Source organism: Ruditapes philippinarum, unplaced genomic scaffold (genome assembly GCF_026571515.1).
Source record: "Ruditapes philippinarum isolate M1 unplaced genomic scaffold, ASM2657151v2 ctg2318_1_1_1_1, whole genome shotgun sequence".
In the NCBI taxonomy this organism is placed as follows: domain Eukaryota; kingdom Metazoa; phylum Mollusca; class Bivalvia; order Venerida; family Veneridae; genus Ruditapes; species Ruditapes philippinarum.
This window is the reverse complement of record NW_026853267.1, coordinates 93,593-111,950: the sequence shown is the minus strand read 5'-3', so window position 1 is coordinate 111,950 and position 18,358 is coordinate 93,593. Positions and strand designations below refer to the sequence as shown.

The 18,358-nt window shown below is 33.8% G+C and overlaps 1 protein-coding gene across 1 annotated transcript; it reads left to right on the top strand.

Moving 5' to 3' along the window:
• Positions 1 to 2,325: 2,325 nt before the first annotated feature.
• On the top strand, positions 2,326 to 17,928 carry LOC132736333 (ras-related protein Rab-27A-like). The gene is made up of 7 exons (XM_060723444.1): positions 2,326 to 2,412; positions 4,681 to 4,808; positions 8,899 to 8,970; positions 11,221 to 11,327; positions 15,232 to 15,317; positions 15,859 to 16,086; positions 17,156 to 17,928. Exons 3-7 carry the CDS (start codon positions 8,907 to 8,909, stop codon positions 17,340 to 17,342), a joined length of 672 nt encoding a protein of 223 aa, XP_060579427.1. The 5' UTR covers positions 2,326 to 2,412; positions 4,681 to 4,808; positions 8,899 to 8,906; the 3' UTR covers positions 17,343 to 17,928.
• The last annotated feature ends 430 nt before the right edge of the window (positions 17,929 to 18,358 follow it).

Below are 18,358 nucleotides of genomic sequence, written 5' to 3'. Positions count from 1 at the left end.
TTACATTTTGAACAACCTTCGTACAACAATTCCAGAAAAATATATACCTTTTAAAAGTCTCTCTTTTGAGGACAGAAGAACCTGTTTGTCACATTCACGAGTGTCAGTGTTTGTCAGAATAAACTAAAAAAATACCTTTAGCTTAACAACACTCGCGTTAAAGTGTAACCCTTTCCATATCATACAAAAGTGTTTTTATATTAACTCTTTCTCTCACTGAGAGCACAATATTTCTTATCAATTTCGCCATTGTGAAATAGAATTAAAAACACATTTAACTACATAGGAAAAGCATGAGCAATACTTAAAACATCTTCAAAACGAAACCAAACATTATTTTCCGACAGGACTAAATCTACGTGATTTGACGTGCACTATTTGCGATAACAAGTAAGTGTTGTGCTTTAAGGAAACAATCAGTTTTTTTCTAATCTCTCTGTGAAAGATCAACAATGAAAAACTGAATTTGTTAGAAAAGAACGGTGGGCATGTTGCTTCGCATTTGCAAACGATTCTAAATTCGGCTTTAAAACTGTTAGTCCCTTTTTTTCGACTTGAAACTGGTGCCAGATTTGACAATTGAAGAAAAATGTAAGATTTATGTCATTCATAATAAAAATTATGAACATATTTAGGTAGAGTTTTGCCTTCCGTACTCCCGGTTGATGTAAACTTTACTTTTTAATTATGGCGTAGACCAGATAACGCCAGAAAACGAAATAGCTGCTACTGAAGCCCGCTCTAATACAAGCAACTTCCAAGGTTAGGCAAAGTGTTTGATTAAAACGGCTTATATACTGACGAAGATCCAATATTCTATGGAAAGCTTATATTTTTCCCCGTAGACTGGTGCATATCCCAAAGAAATTGGTACAGAAATAAAATATTTACGGCTATTTTCTTTTCCGAATCGAGCAACATTTGTCTTGGAAATGATGCCGAAAATGACGTCAATGTCACGTGGTATTGCCACACTGTATATATCGTTTCATTTTGAATGTTGTGCAATTTTAACCAAACAGGTTTTTTCTCCATTTGCTCACGACTTTAATTAAAGCCGTAATTTGTTGTACGAGTATAGCCTCAGTTTCGGTATATTCTCGTTGAGATCAGCGCTCGCCACCTTGTATATCTATCTCTGTGCTTTTATGTTTTAACTGAAGCATATTAGTCTTTCACTTTCTACAGTAACAAACTATTTGCAACTATCAGCGTTAGACAAATATAAGATTGGGGCGACCGAATGTTAGCTCCTAACGTGTAGATGAAAGAATAAAGTGTTTAAATAATGGGATGTTGATTTTAAAATTTGGGAAATTTGTAAAACAAAAATTTGGGGAAGTTTTAAAAAAATGCGGCATAAATTTTCACCGACTTTGGGTGGGTTTCAAAACAAACCCTTTTTAAAATAATTTATTTTACCTGATATATTTAAAAAAAATTATATATGTCAAAATTTTCAATTTTAAATCCCCTTTTCCACAAACTTTTTTACAGTTTTAGGACCTCTTAAAAACCCCAAAACATGTTGAATAAAATTTAAAGAAAGGAAAGGTTTGTGAAAATTGGCCCCAGAGATCGACATTAAAAAATTCAGCTACATTCGGGGGGCGGGACACTGTTAGCTGGGATGGGGTGGGGGCAAGAAAACTGAGCAGAAAAAATTTAGCTCGAAAATTTTTGATTTTTTTTATATTTTTGAATGGGCGAGCTGGGGTGTAAGGGTGGGTAGAGATTCAAAACAAATTTCAGGGCGACATTCGTTTTTTTTCTATTTTTGAAAAAAAGTGAATGTCTAGCCAGCTTCACACCCCAGCTCAACATTCAAAAATAGACAAAAAACGAATGTCGAGCTGAATGTTTAATGTCGATCTCTGTGCCAACTTCATGGACTTAGAAAGGATACGGTATTTCGGAGGAACCTACGCTAAAAGTACTAATTATGTAAACAAATAGTTTGTGAATGCTATATTTGACAAGTTTTATCTTATTCTATCAAGTCTACTTAAACATTTCTTAGAAAACAAAATTGCCAATTTCGGTTATAATTGTTTTACAATGGACATTCTTAAATTAAATCTGCTTTTTCAATCATATACTATTACTGAATTGACTTAATTTGAGACCATGAAAACATGCTTACAATTTTATTTTGTATCATAACAGTTTTTATTGTTTTCTTTTTATTTCTAATAAGACCCAAAAGTTAGGTCCATATCTTTTATTATTTGGTTACAACTCACGTGTACTTTTTGTTGGTAGAATAGATAACAAATTTTTAGTACCGTGAAACCGAAACATTCCGATTAAAATACGATGCGGTACGGGAAATAGACGTAATCCAACATTATTATCTCCAATTGGATTATTAAAGAGTATCCTATAGAATCCTATTTCTGCAAGAATCTTGAGGTATTTTTCTTGTTTATTGCGTTGGAATTTAATGATTTGTCATTTATTTAAGTTACTTTTGTCTTTCACAATACATCGCATAATATTCATTTGACAATTGGTATAAAAGAATCAATTTTTGCATCCATTTCTGTTTGCAAACTTTGGAACAAATTCAGAAATGGGTGGGGCAGAAATTGGACGTCATTAAGGATCGTCTGCATCATATTTGGTTTTTAACTGACACTTCCTAATTTTGTATGTTTGCTGTAAAACATTTCTATTTTTCATCAATGAAATAGAATATTCTAATTTAAATTAAAAGAGTTCGAATTTATGCAACATGTGGAAACATGAAAGATACTTTTTAAAATGTTTCAAATTTATGTTTCTATTCACTAATTGTTTGCTTACTTGATAAACTGGGGGGGGGGGTATTGACAAATGGAGCTCACTTGTCCCAATTGTTTGACTTCTAAAACACATGGTATGAAAAGGATAATAATATGGAATAAGGTGCTACCTGTGGTGCTGAAAGCATTAATGATTTAGTATAATATCAAGCATAACATGTTCAGTACATATGTATGGAGTGCTACGAATATTTCCGGAAATCTCCAAACTCCTCACAATGATTTGGTTGCAGGGCTTTTTTTCACAGGATGGGGAAGCAGCCCTGCCCTTAATACACAGATTGACAGTTTTCGAACTAGCAGACGACAGGCTATTCTTATCAGTAGAATTGCAAGTAAAGATAACCGATTGCGTATCTCACTGTATAAAATGTATTTAAAATGGTCTGACTTGTGGTAGGTTTAAGTGTAAATTTAAATACCTTCAGTGTCAAACAATGTGCAGACCTGTTAACCTCTACGGATTGTCCGTATTTCCTACGGATTTGCCGCATAATCTACGCACTACGAATAAATAATGAAAATTCTACGGAAATTGGTCATAATCGTCAATTTTTACTCTTTCCGTTAATTGAGCACTTTCCGATAAATTAAGTACTTTGCGCTGAATAGTGTCATTCTGGGTGATCTGGATGCTTATAAAAGCGTATAACAATTCAAGCGTCTCTCCTCGTGTTTAATTGGCATTAGGAATACTCGGGATTGTACATTGGAAACTGAAAGGAAAAATGTTAAAATGGGGAAACAAAAATTGAATGGCCCGGCAGGCGAGGATCGCCGGTAAAACGCAAGAAATCAGCTACTGTCTAACTGTTTCCTGTTGTCATTTCTGACTTTAATGAGTGACCAAGTATGGTTATAAATCTAGGGCCTAGAAACTACTGACAAGTGTCTAAAACTACTGAAAAACCACTTTCCGACTACTGACAGGGCATTAATGGTGTAAACAGGTCTGAATATGTTGAAATATATACTGAGAGGAAGCTAGGATCACAAGCTTGTTAATGGTGTAATAAACTTTAAAATCCGACATAAAATCGTCCCAAACTAGTGGTTTAAAAACGGCTAAATTTGCATTGTTTGAGCATTAGAGATATCGATTTTACTCGAAGATAAGGGAAACAACTTGTGTTTTTTTTCACTCGATAAACCTTGGTTATTTATGTTGTTCATAATATTATAGACTAGAGACTGTCAATGGGTGTATTGTGATGTAAATTCAATTTTTGGGGAAAACTGCATGATTTTAAAGAATTTTACTTTGGGGAAGCAGCCCTATAACGGCCCCTGCTATAGAAGGAAAACAGCCCTGGGTTGGCTATGCTCTGTGAGGCAGAGCAAAGGGGAACAACTTCAAGCAGTTTTGGAAAATCCTTTCCGATATTTTTTTAATTATCTCTAATCTCAAAGTTATCTTTAATGTGCTTGTTCATTAAAATGGATATGAAAAAGTAACTGTTAAACTTTACATTCACCATCATTACAATAGTTCTTATCATTGATAAGTTTATTTATTTTCTGATTTTGATCATACTTCTTGTTCCGGAAGTGTTATTTGACACAGAAGACTAGGGCGTCTTATAGCAATAGTCTAAATTATGTGGACAGCTAGACGCTGAAAAGCGCCCTGATATCTATATTAAGCTCAAAAGGATTTCAAAATGGTGACAAGGATTTCAATATGGCAGCGTCCTGTGCACTAAGGATTTTTCTCAAATTCGTTAGATATATATTTTTTATTGATTTTAAATTGATTTCAATTTAATTTATTCACGTTATACATGTTATCTAAGAGCACTACAGCCATCTTGAGGCCTATGACCCCGCTCAGGCTTTTTACATATTTACTTAAAATGTTGAATAATTTCTGTTACAGTTTATAAATAGAGATGTGACCTTAGAAAGAATCTGAACAACCCAAGCAATATTAAAGAGGCAGCTACAGATCTGACACTACATTTTCCTGTGTAACAAATCTTAACTCAGAATAAAACAATTTTTAATGTAAGTATTAAAGAAAATATTATTTATATAAATTTCATTTTACAATTCTTAATTTCTTTATTATGTTGATAAATTGATGAAGTCCAAAGAGTCTAGCAGGTTGTTTGTGTGATTAAGGTGATATCTGTTTTCTGTACTGCATTAATTGAGGATATAAAATTTTATGAATTTATACATAAACTAAAGAGACAGGCTGGTTTAAATATTCAATTCAATTGTAAAGAAAGCTTATATGTATTTGAACCACTCTCAATCCTGCCTTCTGGAATTAACTAGTTTTGGCATCGTAATTATTAGGAAAGAAGATTATGACATTTGAATGGCTGGTATACACATTCTCTAGGTTTAAACTATGCTGTAACCTCATAAAGGCATTCATGGCTTTCTTAATTAAAGGCTTATGCCCTAGAAATAAATAATTATTTCCTTCTTTAGAAAGGTCAATATTTAAAGCATGTTAGATGCTTATCACCTGGAGAATGTAGCGTTGCATATAAAATTATTGATTATAAATTTAGCAAAATGTAATCAAATTCATATTATGACTTCCATGACTATATGTCGACCTTATTAATGCATTCTGTAGCATGATAGATAATTGTTGAGTGTCTGCAGAAATGAATTTGGCATAAAGAAACAAACAAATATGCATTAGCATTAAAACCAGACAAATGTGCATAAAAAACAACATATATGTATAAAAAACAACAAATGTACATAAAAAATCAAACAAATGATTAATATTTTTTACGTTTGATAAATGAACATTTTATAAAATAAGGTTTTCAAGTGTTATGATTGAACACCTGCTAAACTATGGACACCGCCTCCGTGGTCGAGGGGTTAGAGTCGATGACTTCTAATCCAGTTACCTCTCTGGCGTGGGTTCGATACCCGGGAGATGCTTTGGTAGTTTAGCGCGGAGGAAGGTAGTCTAGTACTGGTGTAACTCTCCAGGAACGTTGGTTAGGAAACTACCCCCCTATATGACTGAAATACTGTTGGAAAAAGGCGTAAAATGAAACAAACAAACAAACAAACAGCTAAACTATGGTACTAAACACATGTTAAATTAAGTTATTCAACAATGTGTTCTGATTGAATACCTGTTATACTATGTTTATCAAACAAACAGTTATGATTGAACACCTGTTAAAATATGTTAATCAACAATTTGTTCTGATTGAAGACCTGTTAAATTATGTTAATCAAACAAACTGTTATGATTGAACACCTGTTAAAATATGTTAATCAACAATGTGTTCTGATTGAACACCTGTTAAACTATGTATAAAAAAAACTGTTCTGATTGAACACCTGTTAAACTATGTAAATCAACAATGTGTTCTGATTGGACACTTGTTAAACTATGGTTATCAACAATGTGTTATGATGTGTCTATCAACAAAAATGTTTTGATTGGACACAAAATCAGCCACAAAGGTGCTCTGATTTAACTTCTTATTAACTAAGGTAATCAACAAAGGAAAAAATGTATGATAAGTAATTTTTTTTCCACAATAATTCAACAAAATCCATATTGGCATGTTTTGAATATTGTTTAGGTAAAATGGCATATTTAGGCTCAGTGTCAGGTAAAGTATATCAATTTGTCACCTTTAGCCTGGTCACCTTGATAATGTTTTTCTTTCAGTTGTGTTTTCATTTATATACATGCAATGTAAAGAAATGGTGTTTTTGTTGTTGTTGTTTTTTCATTCAAAGATATAATGTATACATCATGCTCATTTTGTTATGAATTATTATACCCTGCACAACAAAGTTGTAAGGGGGGTATACTGGAATCAGCTTGTCCGTCCGGCCGTCCGTCCGTCCGGCTGTCCGGCGTTTTTTTCTTGTCCGCCCAATAACTTAAGATTCCTTTGACCCTTAGTCTTCATATTTGGCATGGAGGTTAGTCATGATTAGTAGATGACCCCTATTGATTTTGAGGTCACTAGGTCAAAGGTCAAGGTTACAGGGGCCTTGACTTCAAAAAGCTTGTCCGCCCAATAACTTAAGATTCCTTTGACCTAACAGACTTCATATTTGGCATGGAGGTTAGTCATGATTAGTAGATGACCCCTATTGATTTTGAGGTCATCAGGTTTAAAGGTCAAGGTCACAGGGGCCTTGACTTCAAAAAGCTTGTCCGCCCAATAACTTAAGATTCTTTGACCTACAGTCGTAATATTTGGCATGGAGGTTAGTCATGATTAGTAGATGACCCCTATTGATTTTGAGGTCACCAGGTCAAAGGTCAAGGTCACAGGGGCCTTTGACTTCAAAAAGCTTGTCCGCCCAATAACTTAAGATTCCTTTGACCATAGTCTTCATATTTGGCATTGAGGTTAGTCATGATAAGTAGATGACCCCTATTGACTTTGAGGTCACCAGGTCAAAGGTCAAGGTCACAGGGGCCTTGACTTCCAAAAGGCTTGTCCGCCAAATAACTTAAGATTCCTTTGACCCACAGTCTTCATATTGGCATGGAGGTTAGTCATGTTAGTAGATGACCCTATTGACTTTGAGGTCACCAGGTCAAAGGTCAAGGGTCACAGGGACCTTGACTTCAAAAAGCTTGTCCGCCCCAATAACTTAAGATTCTTTGACCCACAGTCTTTATATTTGGCATGGAGGTTAGTCATGATTAGTAGATGACCCCTATTGACTTTGAGGTTACCAGTCAAAGGTCAAGGTCACAGGGGCCTTGACTTCAAAAAGCTTGTCCGCCTATAACTTAAGATTCCATTGACCCACAGTCTTCATATTTGGCATGGAGGTTAGTCATGAATTAGTAGATGACCCCTATTGATTTTGAGGTCACCAGGTCAAAGGTCAAGGTCACAGGGCCTGACTTCAAAAAGTTTGTCTGCCAAATAACTTTAGATTCCTTTGACCCACAGTCTTCATATTTGGCATGGATGTTGATCATGATTAGTAGATGACCCCTTTTGATTTTGAGGTCACTGGATCAAAGGTCAAGGTCATAGGGGCTTTGACTTCAAAAAGTTTGTCCACCCATTAACTTAAGATTCCTTTGGCCCACGGTCTTCATATTTGGCATGGATGTTGATCATGACTATAAGGTGACCCCTATTGATTTTGAGGTCAAAGGTCAAGGTCACAGGGACCTTGACAAAAAAAAAGCTTTTCTTCTCAATTGCTAAAGAATGTCCTGTCCGCAATGTATTGATTTTGACATTTTCACATTTGAAGCATGTAGAATACATAACTTAGCAATGCACTGGCTTAGTAACCTCAGATTTGGCAGGGAGGTTGTCCTTGAGCTCTAAATGGCCACTGTTGATTCTGACAAAGTGGTATGCGGGGTATTCACGCCATGATAGTGGCAGTTCTAGTTATTTTTATTATTTACATGTAGATTAGTAAGAAATATTTTATTCCATGTATACATGTATATATCCTTTAGGAATATTTTAGTCTGTGTATACATGCATATAATGCTTAAATTTCTGTTGGTTGTGAAATTATATTTTGATTATTTCACTGTTACATGTAAGTCTTACTGTACATGTATATATGAATAAAAATTTTAAATGAATGAAAATTTCATTTGATATACATAAACACTCTGTCGTCAATTAGTAATGCATGATTACAAAAAGATAAAAAAAACATGAAATAAATAGAAAATTTGTTCATTTTGTATTATACATGTTCTATCAAAGAGTGTAAAATCAAATTAATTATATCACTCGTGTAGGAGGAACTGATGATCCTTAGGGTTGAGAAACAGGCATCTTAACCATTAGGCCACCAGAATTTCAAATTTTATGTTTAAGGCCTTTGAACCTCTGTTGACTCCTCAAGGGTGCTCCTTAAGTTGCACTTAATAGATATAATTGATATATAAGTTACTTTGATATCTATGTATTACTAGTATGTGATATCTACTCTTTACAATTCTCACTAACTGTTTAAAGAACTTACTGATCAATGTACTGGATCATTTATGTACAAACAGAATGATCAATGTGCTATTGGAATAATGAACTATATGAATATAAATTATGATGTAATTATGATGTAATATATTATGATTGAGTGAACAATATATTTATTACAGTGTTAGAGATGGGGGAGTCTCCAACCCACAGCTCAAGTGACTATGACTACCTCATAAAATTTCTTGCTCTTGGTAAGTAAACAAACAACTAATTGCTCTTGGTACTTTTTATATGCCCGAAAGAATTTCGGACATATTATGTTATACCCCCTGGCGTCCGTCCGTCCGTCCGTCTGTCCGTCCGTCCGTCCGTCTGTCCGTCCGTCCGTTAGCAATTTGGTTTCCGGAGCATAACTTAAGTTTCATTTAGCCCACAATATTCAAACTTCATAGGATGATTGTCCATATTGGGTAGAAGACCCCTATTGATTTTGGGGTCATAAGGTCAAAGGTCAAGGTCACCATGACCTTAAAACTGAAAACAGTTTCCGGAGCATAACTTAAGTTCCATTTGGCCTACAGTGTTCAAACTTCATAGGATAATTGTCCATATTGGGTAGAAGACCCCTATTGATTTTGGGGTCACAAGGTCAAAGGTCAAGGTCACTATGACCTTAAAACTGAAAACAGTTTCCGGAGCATAACTTAAGTTCCATTTGGCCCACAGTGTTCAAACTTCATAGGATGATTGTCCATATTGGGTAGAAGACCCCTATTGATTTTGGGGTCACAAGGTCAAAGGTCAAGGTCACTATGACCTTAAAACTGAAAACAGTTTCCGGAGCATAACTTAAGTTCCATTTGGCCCACAGTGATCAAACTTCATAGGATGATTGTCCATATTGGGTAGAAGACCCCTATTCATTTTGGGGTCACAAGGTGAAAGGTCAAGGTTACTATTACCTTAGAACTGAAAACAGTTTCTTGAGCATAACTTAAGTTCTATTTGGCCCACAGTGTTCAAACTTCATAGGATGATTGTCCATATTGGGTAGAAGACCCCTATTGATTTTGGGGTCACAAGGTCAAAGGTCAAGGTCACTATTACTTAGAAATTGAAAACAGTTTCTTGAGCATAACTTAAGTTCCATTTAGCCCACAATATTCAAACTTCATAGGATGATTGTCCATATTGGGTAGAAGACCCCTTTGATTTTGGGGTCACAAGGTCAAGGTCACTATTACCTTAAAACTGAAAACAGTTTTCGAAATATAACTTAAGTATCATTTGGCCTACTGTGTTTAAACTTCATAGTATAATTGTCCATATTGGGTAGAAGACCCCTAATGATTTTGGTGTCACAAGGTCAAAGGTCAAGGTCACTTTTACCTTAGAATTGAAAATAGTTTCTGGGGCATAACTTAAAGTTCCATTTGGACCACAATATTGAAACTTCAAAGGAGGATTGTTATTTGAAGGAGGTAATACTTTATTTTAGTCCCATGTCTTACAAATGCTTCATCTTTACTAAAAAAAAAAATCACTTTCGAGCATATAATGCTCCGCCTAGCGGTGCTCTTGTTGTTCTTTGTAAGTACTTTTTGTTCTTTGTAAGTACTTTTTGTTCTTTGTAAGTGAAAAACAGATTTTCTTGCTATTAGTAAAAATAGCACAAAGTCTTGCTTTTGATGTGTAAACAACACAATTGCTTGCTCTTATAAAATGTTTGATAAGTAAACCACACAATTTCTGGCTCTTGGTATTCAGTATTTCTTGCTCTTTGTTTGTAAAAAAACACATTTTCTTGCTATTAGTTAGTAAAAAGTTCCATTTCCTGTCTTTGTTATTTAAAAAAAAACCCACATTTTATTGCTTTTGGTATTTAAACAACACAATTTCTTGCTCTTTGTAAGTAAACAACATCAATTGAATTTTCCTGCTCTTGGTGTGTAAACAACACAATTTCTTGCGAAGAACAGGAAAATAAACAGCAGGATTTGAATTTTCTTGTTCTTGGTACATAAACAAGAAACTTTCTTGCTCTTGGTGAGGTAGCAAAAGAATTTCTTGCTCTTGGTATGTGGACAGCTTAATTTCTTGCTTTGGGTGTGTACACAATTTCTTGCTCAAATAGGTGTGAAAACATCACAAATTCTTGCTCTTAGTACATGTAGTATGTAAACAACACAAAGTTTTGCTCTTGGTGAGATAACAAAAGAATTTCTTGCTCAAGGTGTGTACACAGCACAAATTCTTGCTCAAATTGGTGTGTAAACATCATATCCTTTTGCTCTTTGCGTGTAGACAACACAGATTGCTTTCTTCCGTCTTAGTAAGTAAAAACAAAATTTCTTGCTCTTGGTATATTAATCTTGGACTTTCGCTGAGCATATGCAATTTGATTATAATAAATAATGAAAAGAAAGGTGCATTTAATAATGTATTGTTTTTAGTTTATTTATATAGTTTTACACATTATTGATCAATTTTGTATGTTTCAGGTGATTCAGGGGTTGGGAAAACTTCAATGTTATACCAATATACAGACAATGTGTTCACGGGTAAATTTATATCTACAGTTGGCATAGACTTCAGAGAAAAGAGAGTGGTAAGTTAATATCAAAGTAACCTATTGAAAACTAGGCCAGAGGTATAACACTGGTGCCAAGCTGCTGGACAGACACCTTATATCCTATTTTTTTTTCTCATGAAAATTGGATAATCCTTTTTTTCTAAATTAAGCGTATGCAATATTTAGCAGACAACAATTTTCCCAGCATGCAAAGTGTTAAACTTTAATCTGGAACATAAACTTGACCACCTGTGTATAGCGATATAGCTAGGCTAGACTGCACATTTGTTTTCAATTGATTTATGATGAATTATTTCCTTTAGTGAAATATGAAATTGTCAAAATTATCAGTCTGGCCAGAGACTAGACTGTCTCTAGCTCTTATTATAGTAAAGCTGCGGGCTTACCACAATTAAGGGAGAGCATAAGATATCATTTGTAATCAGGATGTTCACAGATTCGATCCTTAGACTAAGCAATTTTTTCTGTGAACTTTGATCTTAGACATTGAAGCTATATAATAGTCGGCCTGCTTAGCTCAATACGGAAAGCATCAGTTTATGATCAAAAGGTCCTAAGCTTGGCATATTTTTTCTGGAAATTTAATCTCAGACATAGGTCATTTGAGACAAATGATGATTCAGAAATCATAAGGGAATGGTAGCCTGTCACTTACAGAGAAATTGGTAATTGCTGGTTAGTTATCCATGAAAGGGGCTTTAAAACAATAGATAAAAAATGGTAATGTTGAGTGTACTTTAAGGCTTTCATTTTATTTATTTTGTTAGATTTTTGTGGTGAAAATAATGGTTTTAGGCTATTAGTTTATTGTTGTTTTTTGTGCTGAAAATATTTGTCTTTTAAAAGATAATTAGTTGGTTCAAATACTATGATGTGAAAGCTTAACTGTTAAATGTCACAATGCAAAATCAAGTCGTTGTTAGGAGGAAAATTTAACGATGTACTGTAAAATTTGTATTCTAGAGAAATTAATGGATACTAATTAGCGAGTTAATATGAGGTCACATGTTCCTAATTTCTGACATTAATAAACATGTAATATGTAATATCTTGTTCCTAAATAATCTAATTAGAATACTTGTGGGGAATATTAACAGAATATCCTTCTAGATGCAGTCAGATCTGTGAATAATTTGATATAGTTATACACTAGTTATGTAGAACAATGTTGTCCGCGGCTACTTATTAAATTAATGACGCGCGAGGTTTCACAACTGATTGTTACTGGCGCTAAAATTGCTACTTTCAACTTGAATTGATCTCAAATTTCCAGTTTTGATGGAATAGTGTTACGTAATTAATAAAAAAATGCTGTTAGAAAAGCTGTTAACAGGCAAGTTTATGAATTCCATTAAAAGGTATACATTATGTAGGTTGTTGTGAAAGTTTATGATTATATATAACACCATTTTTAATGTGTTTCCATCACTGATGTCCTAATTACAATTTATACAGGTAATGTGGTAACATAACAATTAATGTAATATTTATAGAAAACAAAAAAAACAACAGCTTTTAAACAGGTAAAAGCTCATTAAAAGCCAATGTTAGGCCCATCTTTGAAAATTGTTTGTTTGCTTCTTAATATGCCTATCAAAATTTTGGGTTGGGTTGGTTTATAAATTGTTTTTTTGTCTAAGGTCATTTATAGGTTTGTTTTTTTTCCTGAAAGACACATATCTATGTACTTTTTTGTCATCATTATCATTGGTATAGAGCCTGGTTGTACTACGCTAGGTTCAGGCTGGCCTAACTGTATACTGTTGGTTAAAGCTGGTCACTTTCAGTAAATTCCAGCAGCTAAAGAGATACTGCTGTTTGTTTGTTTCATTTTACGCCTTTTCCCAACAGTATTTCAGTCATATAGGCGGGTAGTTTCCTAACCATCGTTCCTGGAGAGTTACATCAGTACTATACTTCCTTCCTCCGCGCTAAACTACCAAAGCATCTACCGGGGAACAAACCCACGCCAGAGAGGTAACTGGATTAGAAGTCATGGACTCTAACCCCTCAACCACGGAGGCGGTTAAGAGATACTGAGATAGAGGAGAAAACTATATACAATATAATTATGTATAAATTTATAAGATTAGAAATGTTATTTAAACTTCCCTCTTGCTTGTGCCTGAACTTATAAATGCACAGATGGGCAACTGTGTCTCCTTCCACCAGTATAGCTGGGAAAGTCACCATATGACCCGTTACCTGTGTTAATGCTAGGCCCATCCCCCCCCCCTCACCCCCCCCCCCCAAAAAAAAAGAAGAAAATTCTAGATTCTCAAATTGGTGTACATGTATATTTTCTGTATACTAATTAGTGTAAGCATGTACAATAAGTGTTAATAGTTCAACTAAATCAAGAGTTTCTTTTTCAAGGGGATCCCTGTCAATTAAGTATGGAACCACAGAAAGAATGAAAAGGATTTCTTTTTCTTTATCAAAAATATTTATTAGATCAGTAAAAGTTTGGTTTAGTCCGTCAGGAGCAGCAAACAAACAATATTTTATAGTGGGCCTGTATTGGTACTTTCTAATGAACACACATTTTATAGCTGGCCTAGGTTTGTAACTTACAAATGACTCAATACTGTCATTTTCTCTTGTAGCATATGTGTATGATCTAAATTAATTAGTAATTGACAGGTTTCTCGATTGGTTTGATTAAATTACCAATGTTATTAATTAAAATTGCATGTGCTGAATTCCAGATGTAGAAATCATATCCAGTATCTTGAAACACCGATTAAATAATGATGACTTTTTTTCTGGCATGAAAAATGCAGTCACTGAATTTTTGTTTATTGATAATTTAAAGTGGTATGATATTTAGAAAATAGAGATCAATTTTAAGTGCATTGTTGTAGTAGAGTAATGCACAGTTTGACATCAAATGCATTGGAATAGAATGACAAAAGCTGATTATGGCCTGAGTGATTAATTACAATAAACAGTGCATGGTTATACTATAATGCAAGAAAAATTAATATTTATTTCTATTCTAACATTCTAATAAAAAAGTAATTTCAGAGAATTGATAAAAATATGTTGAACCGACATTGAGCGTAGAAGTAATTTTTCTGACGTCATTTGGTTTATTGACGTCATATTTGATATTATATGACATGTAAGCATTCCTTTTTTATGCTGCGCATAAAAATGATATCGTGTAATAAGGCACTTGATCACCATTACATGGCCTTTATTTAGAAGTGGTCTTTATTTAGAATTGGTTTTTAACACAAGTTTGACTGTATTTTTAAAACTTGTTGCTGATTGAATAAGCTTATATTTTACTATGTGTATAGGTACATAATTGATGATACAATTTTGCTGTATTTATTGGTACATTTTACTGTATTTTGCTGTGTTTATTGGTACATTTTACTGTATTTCGCTGTATTTATTGGTACATTTTACTGTATTTTGCTGTGTTTATTGGTACATTTTACTGTATTTCGCTGTATTTATTGGTACATTTTACTGTATTTTGCTGTGTTTATTGGTACATTTTACTGTATTTTGCTGTATTTATTGGTACATTTTACTGTATTTCGCTGTGTTTATTGGTACATTTTACTGTATTTTGCTGTGTTTATTGGTACATTTTACTGTATTTTGCTGTGTTTATTGGTACATTTTACTGTATTTTGCTGTGTTTATTGATACATTTTACTGTATTTTGCTGTGTTTATTGGTACATTTTACTGTATTTTGCTGTGTTTATTGGTACATTTTACTGTATTTTGCTGTGTTTATTGGTACATTTTACTGTATTTTGCTGTGTTTATTGGTACATTTTACTGTATTTTGCTGTATTTATTGGTACATTTTACTGTATTTTGCTGTGTTTATTGGTACATTTTACTGTATTTTGCTGTGTTTATTGGTACATTTTACTGTATTTTTGCTGTGTTTACAGGTACATAGAGCTCATAGTACAGAAGGTGCTGTAGGTAGGAGTCAGAGAGTACATTTACAATTGTGGGATACTGCTGGCCAAGAAAGGTAACTGTGTGCTATTTTAGCCTATACGGTGCAGGAACAAAAAGTGATTAGCTTTTTCCACAAGTATAGAGCCAGGTCAGCAGTCTAACCATGCTCTATATTGTTTGTAGCTTCAGTATTTATTTGGTATTTTAATATTGAAGCGGCTTCAACATTAAATAGACTGTTCTAAAGTCAAAGCTGGGCAAATTCATTTAAGAAATTCAACAAGTGGAGGGTTAAATGAGATGTTTCAATTCGATGCTTCATTGAATGCTTCAGTGTATGCTTTTATACCATTTTATTTGTAGCAAAATGGAATTAATTAGTAATACAACACATGTATATGTTTCTTTAAGCTGTGGACATTTTTCATGTGGTTTACAGGTAAGCTGAAAAGGTGAAAGTAGAAAAGAATATAACAAACTGTTTTATCTTTCTTTCCCCTTTTTGACCTGCCACATAAAATGCAAAAAAAAAGAAATTATACATTGTACAAATTAGCTTTGATAAAAATTGAATGAAAAAAAAATGGTTTAATATTTAATACTCTTGTTTACAGGTTTAGAAGTTTAACTACAGCATTTTTCCGGGATGCAATGGGATTTCTCCTGTTATTTGACTTGACAAGCGAACAATCATTTATAAATATTCGTAACTGGTTGACCCAGTTACAGACCCACGCCTACTGTGAGAACCCAGATATTGTTTTATGTGGCAATAAAGCGGATCTTGAAGATCAAAGAAAAATAAGTGAACAAAGGGCAAGAGAATTGGCAGAAAAACATGGGTTTGTATTTTTCAATTGTAAAAGTTCATTGGAACATTTTAAGGAAACATAATTATAGTTGCTTATTTGCCTGTAATTTGTCATACTTTGTGGTATTGTAAACAGCACAGTACAAAGTACAAGACATATGTAAGCTATGTGGGACAATTTGTAACTCAGAAGTCATGTACCATCACTTTCATATAGTGACCTTCCTGCTATATTATAAGTTTCAGTCTTAATATCTTTGAGCCGCGTCATGACAAAACCAACGTAATGTGTTTGCGACCAGCATGGATCCAGACCAGCCTGCGCGTCCGCGCAGTCTGATCAGGATCCATGCTGTTCCCTATCAGTTTCTCTATTTGTAATAGAGTTGTAAGCAAACAGCATGTATCTTGATCAGACTGCACGGACGCACAGGCTGGTCTGGATCCATGCTGGTTGCAAACCCATTATGTTGATTTTGTCATGGTGCGGCTCATTTGTTTATGTGTAGAGTCCTACCAATACTGGTGTCAAATGAGGATCATGGTTATGACCTAAGTAGGGCCAAGTTGTGAGGCAGACACCTTAACCACTTAGCAGTCTGCTTTATGATTCAGACAAGAAACCCAAGCTGAAGACTTTCCAATATTTATCAGGCATGAGTAGATACATTGGTATAATCACCATCTGCCCATAAGCTAGCTGGATAATTTAAAAGAAATTTTTATTCTCATTTATAAGACGTGCCACTTATAAGACGGGGCTCTAAATTTTGTATCAATCTGGTTTAATGTTCAAACTGCCCATTTAAGTAAACTGGGGGGGGGGGGGGGGGGGGACCTGCTTTATTATATATGAGAGTTGTAAATTGAATATTGGAATATAACACACATTCACACAGTATTCAAGAATTTTCCAAAAAGGATCTAGATGTCATTAAATCGGTTTGTATACATGACATTATTTATTGAATTAAATGAATTGCCCATCATCAGATGTCTTTATATTTTAAAAAAAAACAGATCATATTTTGAAATTTCCTTTAACCAACATTTCAAATTTAAAAAATGTACAAAACCAAATAAAAATTTGTATGTTTTAGATTGCCCTACTTTGAAACAAGTGCAGCAAACGGCCAGAATGTTGCCAAGGCGATCGAGTGTCTACTAGACATGGTCATGTTGAGAATGGAACGTTCCACAGACAAGTCCATTTTTCCTGGTTCTAAAAATAGAAGTAAATATGAAATGGATGAAGCTGGAGGAGGTGAAGGTGGTTGTGGCTGCTGATTGGTTGATATATATGTATGAGAGAATTTGTTACTATTTATAGAAACTGTTACTATTTATAGAAATTGCTTGTACAAGGTAGTGAAAAAAAAAGGGAAAGTAGGTTTAAATTAGTTAGTTCAAGCTATGTAGGTATTACATAATAATTTTCCATACAGGGTTATCAATTCCATGTAGTTGAGTCCATTGGAAAAGAATATATGTTTTAAGGTTGCTAGATAAAGGGAAACTAAAGTTACTTAAGTTTGTCCTTTGTGTATATGTCCAACAATGATTTTAATGAGAAATATTTGGTTTTATTATAAAGTATAATATGAAATTGTTGAATGGTGCAGTAGACTTTATATAATTTGTCTTAATTTAATATTCATATATAGTAATTATTAATTTCAGCTTCATTGAAAAGGTTCTAGCCATTACTGGTTCTCCTAAACATTCTGCATTCATCAGTCCATTGAAATAAATGTTGGCTTTTTTTATCGCTATGTGTCCTTAGAAAATTAAATATACTAACTAAATCTATTAATGCAACCAGTGATCCTTAGAAGATTAAATATACTAACTAAATATGTCAATATATTACCATTGCAGACGAAGATCAGTCAGCACATTTGTGTCATCTGATGAAGGTCTGCACTGTTTGCTATTCAAGTATTCTTATTTTGTAATGTTCCCTAAAACTAATGAATGGTAATGTCCAAATTTGAAAGATGGGCAAGTCTATTTAAGGTTTTTAGTGAGGTCAGGGTTCAATTAAGCTTTGATTTGTCCACTGGCAACATAAAACTCAATTTCTAAATATAGTATCTTATATTTTTTTGAATTGATTCCATATTGTGATTAAAGCGGCCTTCATCTTTTCTAAAGTTTAAATATGTTATTTGTAGAAACATCGTTTCATATAAGTGTGAAATCAAAAGCATTAAGGTGGAAAATGAAAATTGCCAATGTTAAAATACATAAAGAAAACCCCTCGATACCTCTAATCTTCTGGTCCGCTATTCTATTAGAGATTT

What these genes read in the sequence shown, in the direction of transcription:
- LOC132736333 (XM_060723444.1), top strand. Translation starts at nt 8,907, where the DNA reads ATGGGGGAGTCTCCAACCCACAGCTCAAGTGACTATGACTACCTCATA. An exon ending in CATAAAATTTCTTGCTCTTG is followed by an intron (nt 8,971 to 11,220) that starts GTAAGTAAACAA and finishes TGTATGTTTCAG; the next exon opens with GTGATTCAGGGGTTGGGAAA. An exon ending in GAATTGGCAGAAAAACATGG is followed by an intron (nt 16,087 to 17,155) that starts GTTTGTATTTTT and finishes TGTATGTTTTAG; the next exon opens with ATTGCCCTACTTTGAAACAA.